Raw genomic sequence first — 22,620 nt, 5'->3', positions numbered from 1 at the left:
CGGATTCCCCGACACATGTTCTCGGGGTGAGGTGGACTAGGTAGAAATGGAAATAGAGACCGGCCATTTGATTTCAAGAACTACGCTGGGCTAGGTTTCCTCCCAAATACATTGTAACTGGGGCTGTGTTAGTCCTTGAGCCCCTCCATGCCACCAAACCGCCATGGGCTCGAAACTTACTAGAAGATGTAGCTGTGCATCTTTGGATTTTGCAGTTCGCGTTTGGTCTCGGCAATAAGGTTTTGCAGTTGGTCAGGATTTCCTCCCAGCATGGTAGTGTACCCTCGGAGAAGGTAGGCGTCGAGTCCGTTTCTGAGACTGAAGTTTTCGTAGGCGCCGATGATCTTGAGCCGCGCGTCTTTCGGCCAGATGCCTTGGGGGACCTTGTAGATGGTCTCTGTGACGTCGACGAAGCCGGCACGCTCCATCTTCTCCCTCCAAAGAGTCGGCGCGTTCAACGGCGTGCCCATCGCTTCGGCCATCTCAAAGAATAGTCGCTCGACTTCTTTCAGATGTGAAGTCGCTGGCAGCGTGTCGTCGTCAGAAGTCGGGGTCGGGTAAGTGCCCCCGACCTCCATATAAGCTCCGGGCCGGAGGTGATCAAATGCCTGTTTGAACAGACGGTCCCAGTCGCGCACGGCCATGATGAGCTCGCGAGCATGTATAAAGTCGAAGTCGGTGGTGGAGTAGAACCACTCGTCTTCAATATCTTGCATCTCGAATCCACAATTCGGCGGCACCCATTCGGGTTGCACGGGCGCGATGTCGACGCCAGTTACCACTGCCGTCTCGTAGTGATCGGCGGCTTCTATGGCCCAAATGCCCGACCCTGTGCCCAGGTCTAATATCCTCGTCGGCGAGTCTTGGATTGGAGCACGGTGTAAAGCTCCACCAATGATGTGCTTGAATTTGACGTGCTGGACATTGTTGCGTTCCTGCTCTCTTTCGTCGATCGGAAGGCCGTACATGTTTCTGCCGTACGCGGGATACTGTCGGCCGTTCTCTTCAATGCCATCGCGGATGAGCGATGAGATTGAAGACACGTAGCTGCTGGAAGCCGTTGATGCCGGGCTGTACGTTTCATCTTCAAACGAGTCATATTCATCAACATGGATGAGGTTCTCGTTGTGCGCAGCCATTACAGCAATGGAGCTACAGTTAGCTGAAGATCTTAGGTTGGAATGCGGAGGAGAAAGTTGGACGAACCAAGCGACACGTGGCGAGGGTCCATAAAGGCCAGGCTATTGCGCATTAGTTATCCGCCTTATCTGCAAGCTGGCGTTGTTTTTCTTCGCCCGCCATCGCGAACTAGACGGGGAGCGAGGGGGTCCGTCCCACTCTTTTACCGTCCGACAACCTTCTCTGCTTCCCGAGAGCAACTTCCCGTCGCGGGGCACCTGGACGACGCCATGGCACCATCATCATTGCCTTCAAATATTGACATGGACATCATCTCCAAGCTTTTGCAAGATGTTAATGAGCACGTACGGGCCTTTAGCTCGGGAGACCTCAAGACACGCGAAGCAGCGATTGAGTCTTGTCGGTCGCTCGCCTCGGCCCTGGAAACTCCTGGTGAGGCGGTTGTGAGAATGACGTGGGTCGAGGTCAGTGTGCAGTGCTATTGTTGAACAGGCCATTTCCCTCTGACCTAGAGCGGCCACAACAGCCCAGTCATCTTGCGGCGCTGCGCATGGCGGTTGATCTGCGGCTCTTCGACCACCTTGCAGCTGAACAGGGCTGTCCAAAAAGTAGCGATCAGATTGCGGCGGCGTGCTCAGCAGAGCCATGGTTGGTTGGTTCGGCCAGCCCGTTTGACAGGCCATGCCATATTTGGTCGCCTTGATGCTGATATGAGATCCCCTCCCAGGACGGACGATGAAACATCTCGCTGCGATGAACAGTCTTCGTCAAGTCGATGCAGATAGCTATGTGCCCAATCCATTTGCACAAGCTATGACACAATCCATCTTCAGAGAGAGCGTTGTTTTGATGTGCGTCCCTTGACATGGACGTAAAAGACCAACTGCCTCAACATGGAGCTGACGCAAATGTGACCTCTGTGGACAAATAGGCACGATATCTGCATTCCAATTAACATGAAAACGGCGGAATTCTTTGCAGAGAATGGCTACACTAGCCCAATAGACGCCCTCAACACACCAGCGCAACATACATTCAATGTGAAAGGCAAGACACATATCTTGGACATATTCGCACAGCGTGGGCAGACTCAGGGACTTGCCAGTATGATGGCTACATGGATGCTCGATCGCCCGCATTGGTCCGATGACGACTTGGGGTTCTATCCTGTGAAGCAGCGACTGATACAAGGTGCGACTGGTGAAGATGATTCGGTCTTCCTCGTAGATGTCGGAGGCAGCACAGGGCATGATCTGGAAAAGTTTCTCGTTCGACACCCATTTGACAGCTTTCCAGGCCACCTGGTCCTGCAAGACCGAGCTGAGGTCATCAAATCGATCCCTGAGAATGGCTTGAAGTCTGGCATTCGCGCGACCGCCCATGACTTTTTCACCCCGCAACCGGTACAAGGTAAGTGCAACAACAATTTATTTCCTGGGCTTGGAATCGAGTCCAAGCTGGTAATGTCTTGTCTGATATGCGCATTCAACGATCTGCAGGGGCGAGGACATATTTTTTGCACAGTATAATCCATGACTACCCGGACGACAGGGCGCGGTTGATCCTGAAGCATATCGCCAGAGCAATGAAGAAGGGGCACTCTAAACTTATCTTGTGGGATTTCGTGCTTCCAGAGAAGGCTGTTGCCTCAACCTTGTCAGCTCTTGATTGGGAAATGATGTCCTTTTATGCGGCTAGTGAGAGGTCAGAGAGTCAGTGGAAGACATTGCTCGAAGATCCCGAGATCGGGCTGAAAGTCAATGGAATCTGGAGCTACAGTCAGTTTGACCAAAGTGTGATTGAAGCAGAACTAGCTTGAGTGGCCACTTGTGTCCCTTTGATACCTTGGCCAGTCCCCAATACGACGCTGTTATGATAGGAGGAAAGCTGACACCCAAAGTAAATGTAAAAGGGAAGGAGTCGTGGAGGTGAAGCGGATGAAGATGTTCAAAGCGACTGGTGACCAAAGCATTACTTGTACAGGCTGGTATTCCAGGGTATGGAATATGGAGCACGAAGCACTTTGATATGCCAAGGCTGCGCCCACCACACGGGTCCCTGGCGGTGCCTGGTCTGCTTTGCCTGCGCAACCTGCGACCTGCGCCACCTGCGCCGCATATTGTAAGAGGCAGCTTGTTGTCTTCTCCAACTGCGGCTTCTCCTGGTCCAAAAGTGTCGCTTGTCCATGCGATTCTAGATCCACCCCTACCTAACCAACTACTCTCTCTTCTCTTTCATGGTCTCTTCCATAGCCCATTATTTCGTCCTCTTCGCAGTCCGCCTACAATGTCCAACTCCAAAGTCGCTGCTGATTTCGATGCAATAATTCAGGCTGGTATATAACTCTACATATCATTCTGCAGTGCGCCTACGTGTCCACTAACTGAGTTTTCAGATCGACAGCGCAAGAAGAATGAGGCACTGGCAAACGAGATCTTTGGCAGGAATAAAGCGAACAAGAGTACCCCGAGAAGCGCTAGCAAAGGCTCTTCAAAGACACCCGATCTTGCGAGTCGCATAACAAAGGTATAATCAAACAACAAGTCCTGTCAAGCTGGAAGTATTGGGAATCGTGTGGGACTCCTGGCTGATGGGAACGGCTGGTATAGCGATCTTCGTCTGTCACCAGCACAGGCTCTTCCCGTAACAACCTATTCTCTACGCCGTCAAGACCAGCGTCAGCAACCCCTCAAAATGCACGCTCATCTCGCCTCGCCTCCGCTCTCGAGTCTTCGCAGGCCAACATTATATCCTCTCAACAAAAACCAAGAGGCCCTGGTCTCAGCATTAAAGGCAAGGCAGGGCCATTCGTGGTGGAAGCCAGCAATTTCGCCCCAGGTACAACCGCTGCCGATATCGAATCCGCTTTACAAGGTGAAACAGTGGACGAAAATGGCGTCAGTGGGATGCTCTCATGTCGACTCGTGAAGACGAGCCCAGTCGTTGTAGCGGAACTGGTGTTTACCGAAAAGCAAATGGCGGAGCAGATTATATCCACTTATCACAACCAAAAAGCGGACGGGCGTATCTTGCGACTTTCCCTCAAGGGAACTGGCCCTGGTTCTATCTCGACTTCGCAGTCCAACCAACCGGACACCAGCTCCGCGCCTGAAGCGGTGCTGCCGGAGACACAACCTCAGCCCAGCAACGAGAGCACCATGGAAGACGCCGACATGGAAACAGAGGGAGCGGCTTCCAACGACAATCGACGCAATCGGGAATCCAGGAATGCCGAAGCGGATGTTCAAGACGGACCCTATGGCTTTGAGGAACCGCAGGCTTCAGATACACATGCGCGTCACACCGAGCGGAGGAGGGAAGATGATCGACGAGACAGAGACCGAAACTATGACCGTGACCGTGACCGTGACCGTGACCACGACCACGACCAAGAACGAGAGCGAGAGAGAGAACGTGACCGGGACCGGGACCGGGACCTTGAGCGCGACCGAGATCGCTACGACCGCCGCGACAGTCGACCTGCGGGGCCCAGCTCCTATCGTCGCGGTGATAGACCCGATACCTACAACTCACGGCCCTCGCATTATGGCAATGGGGTCGGGGGGGCTCCGGGGCCTGGAAGAGGGATGTTTGGCGGCGGTGCACAGGGACCTTTCCCTCGAGGAGGGGGTCGGATGTACAGCGACGAAATGATGCGCGGCGGTCGAAGAGGCGGAGGACCCGGCGGGTTTGGGCCCGGAGGCTATCCAAGGAGAGGAGGGTACTAGTGATTCCTTCTTTCTCACCTTGATTAAGCCTGGGCCCTGAGAGCGGGCGACTGCAAGACAGAGAGCGCGCTGTGGACGGGCCTCATCAGCTATTGTGTGATTTTACACCTAGCAAACTCGCCATTGTTTCCTGCCCTTTTTTTTTTCTTCGGCTGGTTTTTGATTGATCAAATAGTTCGTTCTACAGAGAAGGAAAAACAAAACACTTCGGGCAGGCAACGAGAAGAAGAGACAAATTCGAAATCACAATCAAAAAAATCAAAAATTCTTGAGAGCCTAGAAGTCCACTGTCCGATTTCAATCCCGGTTCCGATTCCCCATGTTCGTGTTCGTGCTTGCATTTCCTCGGCTGCTGCCATTACACGTTCACAGTTTCATGCGCTCCGAACGAGTTGATCGTCAAGAACCCGTCTTGCATACCTAGTATTGATCAGTCACTCAAACATAAACGGAGCTCATGCCAGGTATCCGTCTCCCCGGAGCCGAAAGCTCATCTATCGTCCTCATTAATCACCCACCCAGAAAAACGCCTTGCTAGTCCGTACCATACACCTAGTCCCATGCCTTTTTTGTCTCTTTAGACGTAGTCCGACTCTCGTGACATCAAATGGAACTCCCGATACTTGACGGACACCCTCATCTCGAACAGCGTGAGTTCGCTCAATCGCTCTTCAACATGCTCTCCACCAAGTCCCCGAGAGGGCCCCAATAATCCTTACCCCCGCCCTTTTCGAGACCGTGTTCGTCCACAAACAGTACGAAATGCTTGAAACTCGTATTCAGGTGCGGTTCCAGCCCAAGGTGCACGATCACTTGATAATGGTGACAATAAATGTGTGCATACACGCGATAGAGGCGCTTGAAGAGTTGTCGTACAGTGGAGGGAAAATGTTTAGGGAAGGGAACACCGATTCGGGAAGGAAAAGTGCTCTCGTTGTCAATGTTAGATTGCACCCAAGTCATGAGATGTTCAATGTATTCTGGGGCGGGCATCTTGGTGGGTTTTGGGAAGCCAGTTGCGGCATCTTGCCAAAGGTATTCGAACCTGGAAGCGGCGTTAGAGGTCACTGAGGTGGGAGGGGAGATGATAGGTCCACAGGACTCAAGACAAAGGATTCGCATACTCATCGGTGGCTTTCATCTCAGGGCATGATTGTGGCGAGCAGAACTCGGTGATTGATCCGTAAAGCAGGTTGATCTGGTTGTAAAAATCGACCACTGTCGGAGGTCACGGTCCTTGTCAGCGATTTCTCTTCGTGATATCTCTTCTATCTCCGCCGAGAGGCGTGTATGGTTACCGTTGACCGCAAGCCACTCATTCAGATCTTCTCCCTCGGGCAACTTGACAGCCTTCCTCAAACTGCCACTTCCTAGCGTCGCTTCTGCGAATTGTCTCAGCTGATAGCTCGAGGTTCCCTTGTTGGCGCGCTGCGGCTTAAACTGGCCTCGAGTGCGGGCATTGCTAGATGGTGAAGAACAACGGTCAATATTGTTTTCGTACTTCTGAGCAGGAGAAGAAAATAGGCCTAGGCGGAGGAGTTGGACGGCGCGGGAAGGCGTGGTGGGTGAGGAAGTGCCGGTCTTGGGAGCCTCCTTGTCGCCATTATTGTCACACAGGGTGTAGGAATTGATGGTGACACATGAAGAGGATTGTTTCAATGTCAAGTGAGGGGAGAGAGGCTGAGGAGAGGGAGAGGAATTGAGAAACTCGTACATGGTTGTTAGGAACGACGCCATGTGTTAGACAGTGATCTCGTCTTCGACCGATGGAGAGTTTGCAGGTCAAGTCTTTGTTGGAGTACTGTTTTTCTACCGGCACATTCCATGGAGTCAGTGGTCAAAGTGTCCTGAGGTTGTGAAGTTGTGTCGGGCGCCATACTAACCGCACTCAATCAAGCACCTGCCTTCTTTCCTTTGATGGCGCGACAAGAAAGAGAGTCGACAGCGCCGGCGTCAGGACGGAAATAGAGGCAAATAAAAGACTATGTGACAGAGCTTCTTGCACAGCGTGGACTCGCTCTAAAAGATCTCGCCTACAATGTTCTTCATCACGAGTAGTTCGGATATCCTTCCTACGGGCAACGATATATCGTGACTGAATCCCTTGGCAGCAAGGTAGCCACAGCAACAGGGAAAACTTCGGCATATCTGCCTCGCCGTCTATCAACAGGACACCGGCATCAGTGTGCACGGTTGTACAGAGCACGTAATTAGTACGGATTACGGAGTACTTGGTACATAGTGACTCTCGGTTCGAAAGTGCACCTCTTGGAGCGTCTAAGTTAAGCAATGGAAGCCAATGTCTTCGTATCTAAAGCCACTCATGATCGCGATCTTACAAAGCCCAAGGCCGTTGGGCATGAAGCAGTTCATGGCGGCGCCATTTGCAAACCAAGTCCATCCATCCACACTTCCGCAGATGACACGCACCTCGATGAAGAAAGACATACAGCATAAGAATGTCACCCGGTACCACAGTTCGCTAAAATGACAAACCTAAACCCACTACCAGTGTGGCTCACAACTTTGGCGAAGTCATAATATCATGCACAAGGTCTCGGACTTCATTCTCGAGCTCTTGAGTCTCCTTATGCGGATCGTACATTTTGTCCTTGATCCATGCTTCCAGTTGGTCATCGCTCATATCACGCAAGTGGTGCAGGCGGTCCACATTGTCTTTTTGCGCCGCGCGGATGACATACAACGCGACGCGAGCACTGACATCTCGAATGCGTGCAATCGACGGGTACAAAAAGGCCTTCTCTTTCTCCTCCTCCGTTATCATGGTCGGCAGGGCCTCGCCAGAAGCGTAGATCATGTTGGAAGTTACCTGGACGGCCTTGGACAGAATGGTGCCTAGGCCAATACCAGGGAACACATACATGTTGTTTCCTTGGCCTCCGTGATACACCTTGCCCTTGTGCATGACTGGATGGAAAGGAGAGCCAGAAGCAAACAGAGCTCGGCCGTCGGTATTGATGATTGCCTCCTCAAAGGTGCATTCTGATTTGGAAGAGGGGTTTGAGAGCGGGAAGATGATTGGCCTCTCATTCCACTTGGCCATCTTTTGCAGGATCTCGGGGGTGAAGGCGCCGCCGATCGTGCTGAGACCCATAATGATGGTGGGCTTGACATATTCGATAACGTCATCCAACGTCTTGAACTGTTGACCGTTGTTGTCCATTCGCGAGAAGTAGATCTTGTGTTCGGCGAGCTTATCACCCCGATCCTGAGTTACAAGGCCCTTACTGTCCACAAGCCAGAAACAAGATTTGGCCTCTTCCTCTGTCAGCCCTTCGTGCATAAAGTAGTCCACGATCTGCTTGGCGACGCCAACACCAGCTGATCCTGACCCCAGGAAGACTGCGCGATGGTCCTTGGGAGAGACGCCAGATTGCTTGATAGCGCCAATGATTCCTCCCATTATGACAGCGCCAGTACCCTGGATGTCATCGTTGAACATGGCATAATCTTGGCGGTAGCGCTCAAGGGCGGGAAATGGATTCTTCCAGTCTTCAAATTGGATGACAATATCGGGCCAGCGCTCTTTCAAGGCCGCCATCAACTCATCGAGGAACTCTTGCTCTTCCTCTGGTGTCACCTTGTCTCTTCGGCTGCCCATGTATAGCGGGTCTTCTTTCAAAGCTTTGTTGCTGGTACCCAGATCAACGGTCAACGGCAGGGTGCCTTCCGGTCTGATACCTGCGCAGCCAGTGTACAATGCAAGCTTTCCAATGGGAATGCCCATGCCACCAACTCCCAAGTCACCCAGACCAAGGATGCGGGAGCCGTCGGTAATGACAGTGATCTCAACATTGGATTGAGGCCAGTTTTGGATGATAGCCGAAAGGTGGCCTCGATCTTCGAAGCTGAGATACATGCCCTCTGCTTGCTGATAGATCTCTGACCACTTCTGACAGGCTTCTCCAACGGTGGGAGTGTAGACCAACGGAGTCAACTCGGTGAAGTGGTCGGTCAGCAGGCGGTAGAAGAGGTGGACATTGTTGTATCTGATGGTGCTCAGATACAGAAACCTCTCGAGATCTGTGGGCTTCAAAGCCAATTGTGCCAAACATCTCTTCTTTTGGATCTCGTAACTCTCTGCGCGAGGAGGGGTGAGACCATACGTCTGCAGGTACTTGCGGACGGGCACAGAAAGAGAGGTGTCGAAGTGGGCCGCTCGATTGGGAACATGAGCAGTCGCGTGAGTATACTTGGGTCGATGGGTAATGGGAGTCTGAGGAGTGGTGACTGAGGTCAGATTACCCACCGATTGGGCAACAGGTGCATCCAGAGACCCGGTGGTAGACATGGTTGCAGAGTGGACGAGGTTGAAGAGGTTTGGCCTCGACTTGGAATATCTTGAGATGTTGGAGAGCATCCGGAGAGCGCGAGGGAAAGGTAACGGGTTTATCAATGGTCCTGACTCCTCCAACACAGAGACTCGACTCCGAAGTGACACTCGGGCCGGCACCAACACACTGGGCTGAATGTACGGAGTATGTACGGAGTAGCTCAGGAAACGGATATCAGGTGGGTTCGGCAGGAGTGTGAGTAAGTGGACTTGTTTCCCACGAGGTCAAACATATAGGAACGTGTCAGCGCATGGGATAAACCGGGTGGAAAATGGTTTAACAAAGCAAACGCGGCCACCAGGGTAAAATAGTCACACCGGACTAGTCACGGATGGCGTATCATCAACGTTTTGACGAGCATCAATGAGAGTGCAGGTGGAGAAATGGGAGAAAAAGGAAAAGGGAAGGAACGGACATGAGGCGGCAATCAGCCGTGCGACTTGGGTGCGGTGAGAGAGGCTGTTCAGCCTGTGAGGCGCTCATTTTGGCGAGCCAGAAGTTGTTGAACTGAAAACTCAACTTTTTTTTTTTCTGTTTTTCTTTGGAGGAAGCATCGGAGGACGGATGATTCATAAACAGCCGGGCAGCCAATCCAAGAGCGCAATTTTCGGAGGGAGAGAAAGTTGGGGGACTTCGACTCCCAAGGCGCGGAGCCCTGCTGAAAGGGGCAAATGGCTCTAAAATTTTAGAGACATTAGGCACCAATTAGGGGCACCAGGGGCTGCATTAGGCGCCGTGGGAGTAGCCAGCGCCCCTCCTTGGGTCCTTATCAGCCTCTGGGGCTTCCAGCTGGTGGCTGCCATCCCCATTAATTCCAGGGGCGAGTGAGCTAAACCTCCCGTGACATCTCCAATTGGGCCCTTACGGACCTCACAGCTTGATCTCGGCCTCCAGAGACGCTGCTCCGGCCACCGATTGGGGAACAGTTGAGGGCAAATACGATACATAGTGTCAGCGGACAATCAATCCATGGGCCGGAGATTCCTCGTACCATGTCTCAACTTGTTTCCAGCACGAGTCAGTTCAATGGCATCTCTGTCTGCTGCGAGCTCCAGCTCCCCATTGCCAGAGCGGTGTCGGATATGCTGTAGAACTTTTCCGTCCGCTGCAGCTAAGTAGGAATAGATCGTCCCAGTACACTCTGTCGGCAAATCTCCGTCCAATGGTAAATCTGCATCACGACTGTCGGACCATGATCGATAAGTCGTCCACAATCTATTTCCAGATAAGGGGCCACAAGGCTGTTGCGCGTGGTCTCGACTCTCAAGTCATCATCATCGGTGAGCATGGCGGTCTGTGAAGCTTCCGGGTTCTCATCGTCGCTTGGTCGTGTGACTCATCAGCCTGCTGCTTACCTTCCCCAGACTCAAAAGTGCAATGTAGACCAAATCATAGATATTCGTGGGCTGTGCCGCTTATGCATGGGCTGCAGGAAAATGCGGAGAGAAATACGAAGACTCGGAAAGTCCTGTACAGCTATACCCGAAAACACCCTTCTCTCTGCAGATATATTGCATCTTAGGCACAATAAGCCCGAGATGCAGCACACCCTTGTCACCGAGCCCCGAAGGGCCATGAACTGCTGCCTCAACAATCTGGTCTTTTTCTTCCGTACCGAGTAGATGGACGAGGGGCCCCGGGGGGATGGAGAGCTGCAGATAGTGGCTGTGGGCTATTTACGACAAGAGAGTTGCAAATACGAGTAAGCGCATGAGCATGTGCTACTGTACAAAGAATTCCTACGCCATGACCACATGAAGGTCTGGATGCTGAATCCTTATATTCAACCGCCTTGCTTCCCTACAGTTGCTCGGAGGTACTTGTACGGTAGGGCTGATGGACCTTGATATGCCAGCAGCTGCCATTGGTGGGAAAGCGGACAGCTCTTCCGGGAGCTTGGCAAGCAAGCGATGACGATCGAGCTGCAGGCTGCGACTCCGCAGTCTGCAATTGAAACCTCACTTCATCATTATCGTGTCCTGCTCGATGGGCGGATGGCTGCCTCCCAACTTCTCTCCCCCTTCAATCCCACTGCTTGCGTGCTATACTGATTGACCGAGCCTTCAGCCCCGATCGCCTCTTCGGAAGCCTTTCCTCGAGACCCAGCAGCTATCATGTCGTTTCTTGCTCGATGCTGTGGCTTCGGCCGCACACGAGGGGAAGACACTGATCCGTTACTCCCTCGCTATGAAGATGACACAACTCGTCAGAGAGCTCTCCACCAGAAGCTGCATACATATCAAATGTTGCGGGCCCTTTCCAAAGGTTACATGCCCTCGACCGAACAAACCATTGTCAACCTACGCACCCTCCTTGCCGCAGACGTCCTCAATCCAAATAACAAGGAATTAAGCGAGTCAGGCCGAGCACTCATTCGGAATTGTCGAACTTGGATTCAGCTGTTTATTGAGATCTTGAAGAACAAGAATAATCGAGATCAGATTCAGGACTTCATCTGGTACACCACAAAGTCTCGAATCGCTCTTGATGTTGATGACATCTCTTCTTCAGCCTCCAAAGTTAAAGCCAGGGCTGATGCCCGCGCTGCCTACGAAAGCTTCCGCACAGTCGGAAGTTTGCTTCTGACTAACCCCGATTTTAGACTCTTTGTCAATGATGTGGCCACAATAGGAAGGGAAGTCCTGGCCGATACTGCGTTTTCCTTGTCTTCAGCAGCCGAGAATACTGGTAAAAAACTAGAACTCTCAGAACAGGAACAGCAGGTCGTGGCAAAACCTGGAGCCGATGAGGGTAGCATGCCGTCCAAGCAAGAGTTGGAACAGGAGGCTACAGAGACAACAAAGGTAATTGGCTCAGAAGTAACAAAAGTTGGAAAGGATGCTGTCGAGAGTGTCAAAGAGAATTTCAGCGGCTCGCAAAAAGACACCCTACTCTATCGCCTGAAGCAAGCAATTCTCAAGTTGAGAAGCCGGACAGACTACCATGATTCGGTATCGACCATCGCAAAATTGATTCAGCGCTATGCTGTGGCATATTCCCGTGTTGCAGATTCCGCCATCGCCGCCGCACAGGAAGACATTCATACAAATCCAGCTTTGGACCGAGCCGTGCGCAATTTCTGGAGTTTCCTAAGCAGCTTCGGCGATCCCCATGCTTGGGAGCAGCTGGAGCAGGATTTCAACAGGGTCATGAGCCACGCAAAATCAGACCCCCAATTCGAGAACTTCATGGTTGACGTTGGCAACGCAGTGCAGCGGATGCTCACGGACCCTGAATTCTTCGACAACGTGGACCAGAAACTCGAAGAGCTGAAAGAGAAGTCTGCTAAACTTGGCAATGAGTCCGAGTTCAGAACAGACTTTGATAAGATGCTGAGGCAAGCACAGGTCACCATAACCTCTGTGATAGAAGACAAAGACGTCAACGGACTTCTTCTGGCTACAAAGAGGATCTATAACATTTTGACACCTCCAAACAAGGTTACTAACCCAGACCTTATCACCGACGCCATTCACATTTTCCTCCCTCTATTGATTCGGAGTGTACAATACATCCCCATCCCTCGGGTGGAGGTCAGCGTTCCTGAAATGGACCTCCTCCTCGAAAATCTTGTGCTTGAGCCCGGCCGAAATGTCAACTCAACCTCCTTCCTTCCCTACCGCCTCCTTGTCTCGACCAAGAATGACCTTGAAATCCGCAAAACGCATTCGAGAAAGACAGTCTCCACCACCAAGTCTCTCGTGACCATCTCCATCAACGGCCTCAGCGTTGCAGCTCAAGACCTTGGCTTTTGGATTCGGGGACATGCAGGCCTTGTCCACTTTGCCGATGAGGGCATTGCGAGCTTCTATCTTGATGAGCGCGGCATCGACATCTCTCTAGACCTCGAGATCGGTCGTGAGAAGCTCGAACAAATCCTCACCTTGCGCGGCGTGAGAGTACACATTCACAAGCTTGACTATGACCTCCGCCAATCAAAGTTGTCTTGGCTCGGTTGGCTATTCAAACCCTTGCTGAAACACTTAATCAGACGTTCTCTGGAGAAGGCACTTGCCGAAAACATAGTCAAAGCCTTACGGGCCGCAAACCGTGAGCTTGTTTTTGCCCGGGAACGGCTACGTGCCACCCGGATTGCGGATCCTCAAGACGTTGTTACGTTCTTGAAGGCGGTCATGGCGAGGTTGACACCGGAAGAAGATCCGGACTTGTACACCAGAGTTGGCGTAGACGCTCCAAAGCATGGTATCTTCAGGGGTGTGTATACACCCGGAAGTATCGTCAAATTGTGGCACGAGGAGGCTCTGAGGGCGGAAGAGGCTGTACAGGATGGAGAAGAAAGGGGCGGTGGCTGGAGAAACGATATCTTCGATACGGCCGTTCAATGAGACGTCACGTGCTTCATCTCTTGACGCGAAGGATGCTGCTGATGAGTATTGGTGGCTCCCCTTTTTCCTTTTGTCATAATAATGTCCAATGGAAGGATCTCTACGTGTGGAACGATATATGTTGTGATTTCCAGGTTGGCAACATGGTTTGGCGGCACCACTAATGTGCTGAAAAACGTGCCTGTCTGAGTATTTGGTGGTGGCCCCCGTCGTTCAAGCTCTAGACGGCAATATTGCTACTATCAAATACACATGGTACTTTCATGCACAGGTAGACAGGTAGAGTCTTGCTCAGGGCGAGGCGAGGCCGACATGGTTCGGTAGATCAAGTAAGAACGCTATCAAATTGCCTAGCCAACGTTAAAAAATGTCACAATACCCCAAGAAGTCGCCTTGGCCATACCTATAGGAGCATAGGCAGGCCTTTGTTAGATGCTTTGGGAAACTTGGGTGGGAGGAATGAGAAATAGATAAGGCTTGACCCCCTGTACATAGTCGATTGATGCGCTCCTGGCAACCGCCCTGACCAGCTGCACCCGAGCAAGACTTTAAGTCGCAAACGCTGCTTGCTCTCAATCCCTCATTGCATATTAGCCACTCCTTAGATGCCTCGTACTGACAATACATACACGAGATTGATCGATTTGCAGAGCTCCACCCAAGTTTTTCTCAATACACTGGACTGGGTTCTCGGTACCTGGTCCATAAATCCCCATTTCGTCTGTCAACTCTGCGGACGCTGTCTCGGATATTCGTAGTGCTGGTAACAAGATGAGGTTATTTCGATGTGTGTCCGCCCACAAAACTTTTCGTCGAGGCCCAGAAGGTCTCTCTGCGCCCAGTCTCATCATCTATCTCCTGAAAATCGTATACATGCCACTTTGCTCGTCATTTGTGAACAAGGCCGTAATTGTTGTACATGTCTCGGTAGGTGGAGGGTTGATAGTAAATCAGAAGTAACCAACCCAATTCCGCCTGACAATTGCTTTTTTGCTTCTTGGTTCAGTGAGGGAGGTTATGCAGTGCTGAATTTAGTCTCTACCAGTTCGTGAGAACTCCTTCCGTTCGTATCATGCCTAGACGGCGGCAGCCAGCACGCACACTCACGTCCAGGGTGGGTAGTATCGGTGGCTTCTAGTATGCATGCGGTCTCTCTTCCCAGCGGCGCACAGAATCTGCATCCCGCTCTTTGATGCTTTCACTTGCAGTCTTGGTATCTCCAATGCCAGGCTCGAGATTTGTATTGGCCAACTCTTCTTGACTGCTGGCAGCGTCGTTTAGCTTGGACCCGGTGTTCGTACGGGCCTTCTTCGTCTGGTAGTTTTCGAGCACAATGCTTTGTGCCTGCCCCCGAGGTCTGGCGGAATTGCTGTTTGCATACCGCGCATAGCCACGCGATGGGTTGGATCCGTGGCGGGTTTGGTAGATTGTTCTTGCTTTGCGGTAGAGACCGGGCCCGCAGCCAATTAAGACAGCTGGAACATAATCAGGGTCTGGAAATGGAGGACGGAAAGCAAGGGGAATACTCTACCTATCGAGGACTCCACGATGCCCCATAGCGCTAGCCAAGTAGTACTGGGTTGACTGTTGTTGACGGTGCTTCCCAGCTCCTTGACTCGAATTGTTGCTACCGCAATACAAACAAACCCGAGGCAAAAGAGGGCACCAATGCTCGCCTTCTGGGTCTTGGGCATTTTCAAACTCCAGATGAGGTCAAGGGGTAGGAGCATGACTGGGACCTCTGTCAGTAGCGGCTTGACATGACTGGAGATGGATACTGACTCAGGAGATCGGTGAGGATATCAACCGCATAAGCATACCAAAGGCTGATACTCGCAGCCTTGACATCTCGAGGGGTTGAGCAAGCACCTGCCGTGAACCAAGCCTTCATGCTCGAGCAAGAAAGCATTGATGAGGTGATTGCGCCCGCCAGAACCTAGCCTGATCAGCCAAGTCAAAATACCAGAACATAGATGGGGACAACGAACCACCAGGCAGAATATAATCACGGCCCACCACAATCTAAGCTTGTGCGGCAAAGAGTTCATCAACTTTTTGTAGACAGCCATCAAGGAGAACTTGACACTCCACAGGCAGAGCCATAAGCCCGAAGTGGTGACAAAAAATATCTTCTGGATGAAGAGCCCGTCATCGGCAACCGTGGGATACAGCGGAATCTCCCCACTAGCAAGCTTGGTGAGTCTAAACATCACAGGCGCGGCCACAATGTACAGGGTTGAAAGCGCCAGAAAGAAGATGTAGGCGGCCAAAAGCCAGCCATCGTCCCAACCGAACTTCCGTTGCTGCTCAACAGATACACCGATGCGGAGGCCGGCGACCATTGTCGTCAAAACAATCATTGTAATGCCAGTCGCCCTCACGGACGTCTCGGTCACATAATTGGCACCCATATCGAAATGGCGAGGTTGCGCTGAGTCGTCCTGAGCAAAGGAAAAAGAGGAGTCAGATGATGCTGTGATTGATGGGCTTTGGTCTTCTTGTACTCCGTATCCTGCCTTCCATGCCCTTTTGAGTTCGGGTCCGGTATAGGTAGGATAAAGGGAGCGAGAGGTCCAAACAAACTAATAGAGGCTAGACAGGTCTAAGGCCAGAGGCGAGTACATGGACTCTACACGCTGCAAGGCTCACTGCAAGGTAAGAATTTTCCAAACGAAGCTTTCTGTTGCCACCTGGGTTTTGATCGAAGATCAAAGGTAGTTCAACACATCAACCCTTTCCTTTCTCGATGGCCTTTTAGTTAGGTCGACGAAGACAAGTTCCGTGGGAAGGAAGTCGGTTGGCAGCTAATCCGGACGGGTTGTTCCCAAAGCCTGCTGGTCCTGGAACATGTTGCGCTTCGTCCTAAGGTGAAGCCTAGGTCCGTCCTAGTGTCAGTTAGTCCAGGACAAGTATCAAGCTTCCAGCCTGCTACTGCAGGGCCGGAGTCGTGCTTACCAGGGCTACCCCGTTACCCCAATTTCAGGGTCTCACACAAGAGAGAGCCGCGTGCTGAAGTTTATGATTCTGTCTGTGCATTGGAACATGGATAATGGACTTGGGGACTGATGAAAACATCAGTCCACATGCTCCATTATTGATCGTCGAACAAGAGAATCCAAGATAGCCGTGCTTTTGGTATGTTAGACGGGCTCCACAGTCACTACTAGTATTGGTCAATATTGGTATAGACCGGAAGTCGGGCCTGCTTAGCGTCGAGCCGATACAGCGATTCGTCAATGGGGATATACAACCCGGCCGTTAGCGTCAAAGGGCCCCCCACTTTGCCCAGATTCGCAGGTGAACCGAGCAGAACCGAGGTAGACCGTTGTTTTGGTGCTTCACCTCACTCGCTGTCCTCCCTTGCCTTCCTCGCCTCCCTGTGTCTTGCATACAATTCAGGCACTTCAGACGTTGCATGTGGGGCTTGGAGTTTCGGTGCGCTGATCTTTGCCGATCCCGGTAAATCCTGTTGAAACTAGCCGCAAATCGTGCCCAGCGCGACGTTGGTTTTTTTCCTGCTGTCGCTTCACGTGGGATACTGGGTACTCGACCTTTATCTGTCGATGTTCCGCCCCCATTCAAAGCACTGACCAGCTCAGGAGAGACGGATTCTGATGGCCTTGCCCCTGGCAGCTTAGCCGAGTCAGGCACGGGGTGAGTAATTTACTGGTATCGGAAATTGACCCAGTTTTCCTATTTCAGTACTCGTACTAGGTACACATGGCCTTGACATGGCTGCTGCACGAGCTTGCTAGCGCTCCGAACAACGCGCAAGGACACTCCTTGAAGACTGACCGGCTCCCTCGGCGAGCGTCGCCTCGGTGCCTTTGCAAATGAGAAAAACGTCTGTGCCGGATTCTAATCTTCCACAATGCGATACCGCGAGCCGCACTTCCGTGGTCTGAGGGCCATGCCTTCATTCCTTTGCAATGAAGTTGGACGCTAGGCCAAACTGCGAGATTGACCCCTGGGATGCCACGTGGGGCCAAGCTGGTCTAGAAGACCTCTATTTCTTCTTTAATATTCGTCCATTTCCCTGCTTCCCAGGTCTTCGAATTGGACCAGGGATCTTCTGGTATCTTTCCTTCTTTGGCAATGCTTCTCGTATCCAGCTGCCTCGTGGCAGCTCTCGCACTATCCGTCAATGCACAGTCTAACGCAACTGATGCAGGCGGCCCTGCAGACTACATTGTATCGACTAACTCAACCGATGCAATCGAGCCTCCAGACTTCAATGTTACTCAAGCGCTAGTAGACATGGGAGTCAACGTGTCCGCACTTCCTGTTGACCAACTTGTTAAACGCTCGTCTAACTTTGCTTGTCAACTTGCCGTAAGTGGACGAAGGTTCCAATGTTGAGCACGGGCTAATATACGTCGACCAGTGCGGCTCTTTGCAGTTTCTCTACGGTGGCAGTAAGGTCGAGTACAGCAATGATGCTGGATATGACACGTTCACGTCAGGCTACTGGTCTCAGATTCAAGAGAATGTGAACCCCTACTGCATTTTCAAAGCGCCTGACAAAAACGCCATCTCGGTTGTGGTTCTGCTGTCTCGGTTGACGAGCTGCCCTTTTGCGGTCAAGAGTGGCGGCCATGCAGCATTCCAAGGTGCTTCCAACATCGAAGGCGGTATCACTGTCTCCCTAGCCGCTCTCAACTCTATCCAGGTTTCCAGTGACAAGAAAACTGTCGCAATCGGACCGGGCAATACCTGGAATTCGGTGTATACAGCGCTCCAGCCATACAATATTGCAGTGATTGGCGGACGCGTCGCACCCATCGGAGTTGGTGGTCTGACGACTGGAGGTGGAATATCCTTCTTTTCTTCTCTCTATGGATGGGCGTGCGATAACGTTGCCTCGTACGACGTTGTTCTTGCCTCGGGGGCCCAGGTCACCGCTTCGCCAACCTCATTTCCCGACCTCTATTGGGCTCTTCGCGGTGGTGGCAACAACTTCGGTATTGTCGTTAACTTCAATCTTAATGCCATCAGCCTGCCCGGAGGCCAAATGTGGGGCGGCGACCGTGTCTACCTGGAAGATCAATTCCCTGGCCTCGCTGCGGCTTTTGCCGGTGTTGTGGAGGATTCTCCGAACGATGGCAACGCAGGCCAATGGGTTGCCTGGCTGGAGAGTAATGGGACCAAGCTCGCTGCTACAGAGCTCTACTACGCCCAGCCGAATGGTGGAAGTGCCGCAATCTGGAACAATTATAACGCCCTCACTGCCATCTCGGACACGACGCAAAACCGAGTGTTGGCAGCTTACACCCAAGAGTTGGCGCAATCGAATCCCTACGGCCTGCGTGAAACATACTACGGCTTGACTGTGAAAGCTGACGAATCCCTCGCGGTGCTCGCAAAGGATATCTTCTATCAAGCACTACCCGCTACAGCAAATGTGGCTGGCGCAAATCCAGTTCTCATCTATCAGGGCATCACGCTGCCGATGATCGAAGCCATGCAGAAGAACGGCGGCAACCCTCTGGGTATTTCTGTTTCCGACGGGCCACTCTATTTGATCCATGTCGCTTGCTGGTGGGACAACGCGTCTGATGACGCCACTATCTACGCTTTCATCACGAACGTGTTGAACCAGATCAAGGCCGCGGCAACTGCTATTGGAAAGCAGAACGACTACATCTATATGAACTACGGTGGCGTGTATGAGGATGTGATCAAGAGTTATGGCTCGACCAACAAGGCGCAACTCAAGAGCATCGCTCAGAAATACGACCCCCAGCAGGTCTTCCAGATCCTGCAGCCAGGCTATTTCAAGCTTGACCGGGCTCCGGTCGTGGATTCGAGCTACTTCTCGGGATAGTAGACAGTCAGGCTATTCGACAAGCTTCATCTTGAGAACCTTATTGGCAGGTTGAGAAGCTAATCGTCGGTTCTCACCCATGGCAGGTTTCAGGAGGTGCCTGCTACTCCTAGTCCAATTGTATGTTTGCATATAAAATGACCAGGGAACGCTCTCAGATAGGACATAGATAGGACTATGTACTCAGTACTTAATACATGTTTTTATCAAACCTGACTAGCATGACACTAAGTAAGATGCTGACCGCTAAAGCCTCTTGTTTTAACATATTTCTACAGAGTTTGAAGAGTCCGACGATACCTTCATTGGTCGTCCTTGGTCGCCTCTACCTTCTCCAATGTGAGTGAGTTTCTTGATAAGCTAGCAGGCTGGGCTTCCCGTGCCAGGACATTCCATATCCACACTCAGTCAACCCTGGTAGGTTACCTCGGCATGGAAGGTTCCAACACTCTAAAATCGGCGTCTTTGACAGGCTAGTGAGGCTTCCCCACATCCCCAGAATTGTAGGAGTCGGAATACTAAGGACAGCAATCTAGAAGACTCACCGAGGTCCAAGCGAGAGGAGGAGTTCAAAAGGACGATTGAAGGAGATGGAGCAGCCTGGAGTTGCCGAGCTCGGTTTCCTGGCGCGGTGTATAAAGACCACAGCAATACCCTAAGTGCTTGCTCCGGGAACAATGTGAAGAGATCCCAAGAGGTACAAGATGTCGACAAATATTCTTGCCCTCTTTTTCGTTTGCCTACTTGGCTGTGCACAGCTAGCACGCACACAGTCGTCTGGATCATCGTGCGCTGCGCAAGGTGCTACAGAATGGAGTTTGGAGGTACGATGCATCTCTCCCCCGTTCATGCGGCACATTATAGAGCGAGCACATTGACATGATCAATCACAGTATGGCATCCCGCTCCTCGCCTACGAGAAAGCGGTTGGAAGCCTGTTCAAAGCAAGCGTAGGAGCAAATCGACTCATTGCAAGTTCTACATTAGCCACTCCTCAGTCAACAGCCGTGGTCAAGCCCAACCGGGACACCCTCTATGCCAGTGTCTGGTACGATCTGTCTCAGCAGGACCTGGTGGTGGATGTTCCGCAAGTTGACAACCGTTATTTTGCTGTTTCATTCTACACGCCGTATGTCAAGGGCTCGTCCTCATTATCGTTATTCCTGCTGATCATGTCCTATAAGATACGGGGACAATTATATGAATTTGGGTCCCGTGGGCGGCAATCCTACCGGCGAGTATCTTCTGACACTGGCGCCTTCTAGCAGCGTCATGGGGACTTTGTCGACATCTAGCAGCAGCGATGGCTATATGGGCAGTGTGTACTCGCCCACTACTTTTGGGATTATTCTGTTTCGAGTCCTCCTCAGGAATGCAGCCAGCGACTTATCTGCCGTGAACGAAATCATAAAAGGCTACAACATCACCGAGGTATCCCGTAATGGGTCGGCGGTTGGCCCCGCGCTCGACATGGCCATGTTCGCAAACCTGCCGAACTCGACGGCGCAGAGCGTCATGGAGCTGAACGCACGTTTCGGGCCTGTGTCTCCTTACAATGCCACCGGCGGCACGTCTCCTCTCACCACATCCAACTTCACCCAGGCCGGCATTTCAGGGGCCGCGTACACTGCACCGAAATGTGTCAACATGACCTCAGCTTGGACGGCGGCCCAGACGGCGGTGCAGACGTTCCCTCTCGCCAACGGGAGCGTGCTGAACATGGGCAACGGGTGGACTATCAACAACCCGGAATATTCGGGTCTATATGGTACCAACATCGTGGCTCGCGCCTTTATTGCGCAGTTCGGTTATCTGATGCTTCAGCCTGACCAGGCCATTTATCCCACCTTCTCCGGAAATCTCAGCCTGATGGCCAACGAGTCTTACATTCTACGCTTCTCCGGTAGACCACCACTGACGAAGCTCGGGTTTTGGAGCGCCACCATGTACAACGTCGCCGGCTATTTTGTGGAGAATCCCATCAATAGATATTCTCTAGGCGACCGCGACAACATAACTTACGCAGATGGTACTCCTGTGTACGGACCAGGCAGTGATTCCACTGTGGACAAGCCGTTTGACATCCTTGTCCAGGCCGCACAGCCACCGAGCAATTGGACATCCAACTGGCTGCCTTCTCCTGCGGAGCCGGGTCCTTTCGTCCTCCTGCTTCGCTGGTATGTGCCTGAGCCGGGGCTTTCGAACGGAAGCTACGTCTACCCTCTGGTAACCAAGGGAGGTGCCATTACCGGCGACATTGAGTCGCAGTCCTCGCCATCTCCAGCCATCCCATCATCTTCTGCGGAGCCTACGTCTGGGTCTGGGTCTGGGTCTGGAACAGCTTCTGCTAGCGCCTCCGCAGCCTCGACGGCCGATTCATCTTCAAGTTCCGCGTCCTCGGCTGCAGCGCAGAGACTGAATCCTCTGGCAACACTTGCTGGCTCGAATGGGAGGTTGCAGCGAGTCTCGATGCTCCTGGTTGGAATAGGATATCTTGGTCTGCTGCTCTGATACGGGACAGAGAAAATTGAGCCGGTGATGTGCTTTACTGTCAAGTTCCGGAGGTAAAAGTTGGTAGAAATCATGGCCTACGCAAGCTCCTTCAGATGTTAGACTCTTGAAGCCAACTATGAATGAATCACGTCTACTGTCCCCTTTCAGGATCATTAACCTACATTTTGCGCACTAGACAGCGACTACCAGCCTCCTGCCGTGCATAACAGGAGCAAAGATCAACCAACCGGCGACAGACCCCGAGAAGGATTGCTGACACACTGCCCCTCAGATACCCGACCCGTCTTGTGGCTCGGCCCATGGCACCGCGAATGGTGGGTGGCTACAGCGAGCATCTTTCAATCTTGTCGTGATTTCTGCAACGGCTTGCTGTTTACACGTTCTCAGGCCATCCATCTGCAAAGTTGAACTGGTCGACAGGGTCTGCATTCTTCCCTTCTCATCGTGATGTTCTACTTTGTACGTTGGTATGAAGAGCGGGGAAGGTAAAGTCCCTTTCCCCTTCCGCCCGTGAGTGATTGAGGCCCGTTACTTTCGGCGTCTTTGGGGGGTCCTTCATAAACTGAACAGGCAAGCGGTCTTTCTTGCTGGGAAAAGTACCTGAAGCTGTGCAACTTCATCGTAAGTGCTGTGTTGTCAACGTACAGTAACATGCCACTCGCTGAATCCTGACGACGGACCAAGGTAAGATGGTAGATGACGGAGTCCGGGTG

General features: G+C 52.1%; 9 protein-coding genes across 9 annotated transcripts; 5 read left to right on the top strand and 4 right to left on the bottom strand.

Annotated features, from left to right (window-relative positions):
* Positions 1-179: 179 nt before the first annotated feature.
* On the bottom strand, positions 180-1,139 carry A1O5_02668 (uncharacterized protein; the record flags this gene model as incomplete). Its single annotated transcript, XM_007743282.1, has 1 exon — positions 180-1,139. The coding sequence occupies one exon, from the start codon at positions 1,137-1,139 to the stop codon at positions 180-182; it is 960 nt and encodes a 319-aa protein (XP_007741472.1).
* A 957-nt stretch (positions 1,140-2,096) lies between these two features.
* On the top strand, positions 2,097-2,959 carry A1O5_02667 (uncharacterized protein; the record flags this gene model as incomplete). Its single annotated transcript, XM_007743281.1, has 2 exons — positions 2,097-2,550; positions 2,640-2,959. 2 exons carry the CDS (start codon positions 2,097-2,099, stop codon positions 2,957-2,959), a joined length of 774 nt encoding a protein of 257 aa, XP_007741471.1.
* Positions 2,960-3,426: 467 nt separating this feature from the next.
* A1O5_02666 (uncharacterized protein) lies at positions 3,427-4,868 on the top strand (the record flags this gene model as incomplete). Its single annotated transcript, XM_007743280.1, has 3 exons — positions 3,427-3,475; positions 3,536-3,666; positions 3,750-4,868. The coding sequence occupies 3 exons, from the start codon at positions 3,427-3,429 to the stop codon at positions 4,866-4,868; spliced, it is 1,299 nt and encodes a 432-aa protein (XP_007741470.1).
* A 660-nt stretch (positions 4,869-5,528) lies between these two features.
* On the bottom strand, positions 5,529-6,584 carry A1O5_02665 (maintenance-ploidy protein MOB1 (MPS1 binder 1); the record flags this gene model as incomplete). Its single annotated transcript, XM_007743279.1, has 3 exons — positions 5,529-5,913; positions 5,993-6,086; positions 6,167-6,584. 3 exons carry the CDS (start codon positions 6,582-6,584, stop codon positions 5,529-5,531), a joined length of 897 nt encoding a protein of 298 aa, XP_007741469.1.
* An 802-nt stretch (positions 6,585-7,386) lies between these two features.
* Positions 7,387-9,180, bottom strand: A1O5_02664 (malate dehydrogenase (oxaloacetate-decarboxylating)(NADP+); the record flags this gene model as incomplete). Its single annotated transcript, XM_007743278.1, has 1 exon — positions 7,387-9,180. One exon carries the CDS (start codon positions 9,178-9,180, stop codon positions 7,387-7,389), a length of 1,794 nt encoding a protein of 597 aa, XP_007741468.1.
* A 2,157-nt stretch (positions 9,181-11,337) lies between these two features.
* A1O5_02663 (uncharacterized protein) lies at positions 11,338-13,569 on the top strand (the record flags this gene model as incomplete). Its single annotated transcript, XM_007743277.1, has 1 exon — positions 11,338-13,569. The coding sequence occupies one exon, from the start codon at positions 11,338-11,340 to the stop codon at positions 13,567-13,569; it is 2,232 nt and encodes a 743-aa protein (XP_007741467.1).
* A 1,134-nt stretch (positions 13,570-14,703) lies between these two features.
* On the bottom strand, positions 14,704-15,980 carry A1O5_02662 (uncharacterized protein; the record flags this gene model as incomplete). Its single annotated transcript, XM_007743276.1, has 4 exons — positions 14,704-15,044; positions 15,101-15,301; positions 15,352-15,505; positions 15,558-15,980. The coding sequence occupies 4 exons, from the start codon at positions 15,978-15,980 to the stop codon at positions 14,704-14,706; spliced, it is 1,119 nt and encodes a 372-aa protein (XP_007741466.1).
* Positions 15,981-17,664: 1,684 nt separating this feature from the next.
* A1O5_02661 (uncharacterized protein) lies at positions 17,665-19,393 on the top strand (the record flags this gene model as incomplete). Its single annotated transcript, XM_007743275.1, has 2 exons — positions 17,665-17,901; positions 17,954-19,393. 2 exons carry the CDS (start codon positions 17,665-17,667, stop codon positions 19,391-19,393), a joined length of 1,677 nt encoding a protein of 558 aa, XP_007741465.1.
* Positions 19,394-20,097: 704 nt separating this feature from the next.
* A1O5_02660 (uncharacterized protein) lies at positions 20,098-21,904 on the top strand (the record flags this gene model as incomplete). Its single annotated transcript, XM_007743274.1, has 3 exons — positions 20,098-20,217; positions 20,287-20,522; positions 20,578-21,904. The coding sequence occupies 3 exons, from the start codon at positions 20,098-20,100 to the stop codon at positions 21,902-21,904; spliced, it is 1,683 nt and encodes a 560-aa protein (XP_007741464.1).
* Between the last annotated feature and the right edge of the window lie 716 nt (positions 21,905-22,620).

This window comes from Cladophialophora psammophila (genome assembly GCF_000585535.1).
Source record: "Cladophialophora psammophila CBS 110553 chromosome Unknown aczJe-supercont1.3, whole genome shotgun sequence".
Lineage (NCBI taxonomy): Eukaryota > Fungi > Ascomycota > Eurotiomycetes > Chaetothyriales > Herpotrichiellaceae > Cladophialophora > Cladophialophora psammophila.
This window is presented reverse-complemented; position numbering and strand designations above follow the sequence as displayed.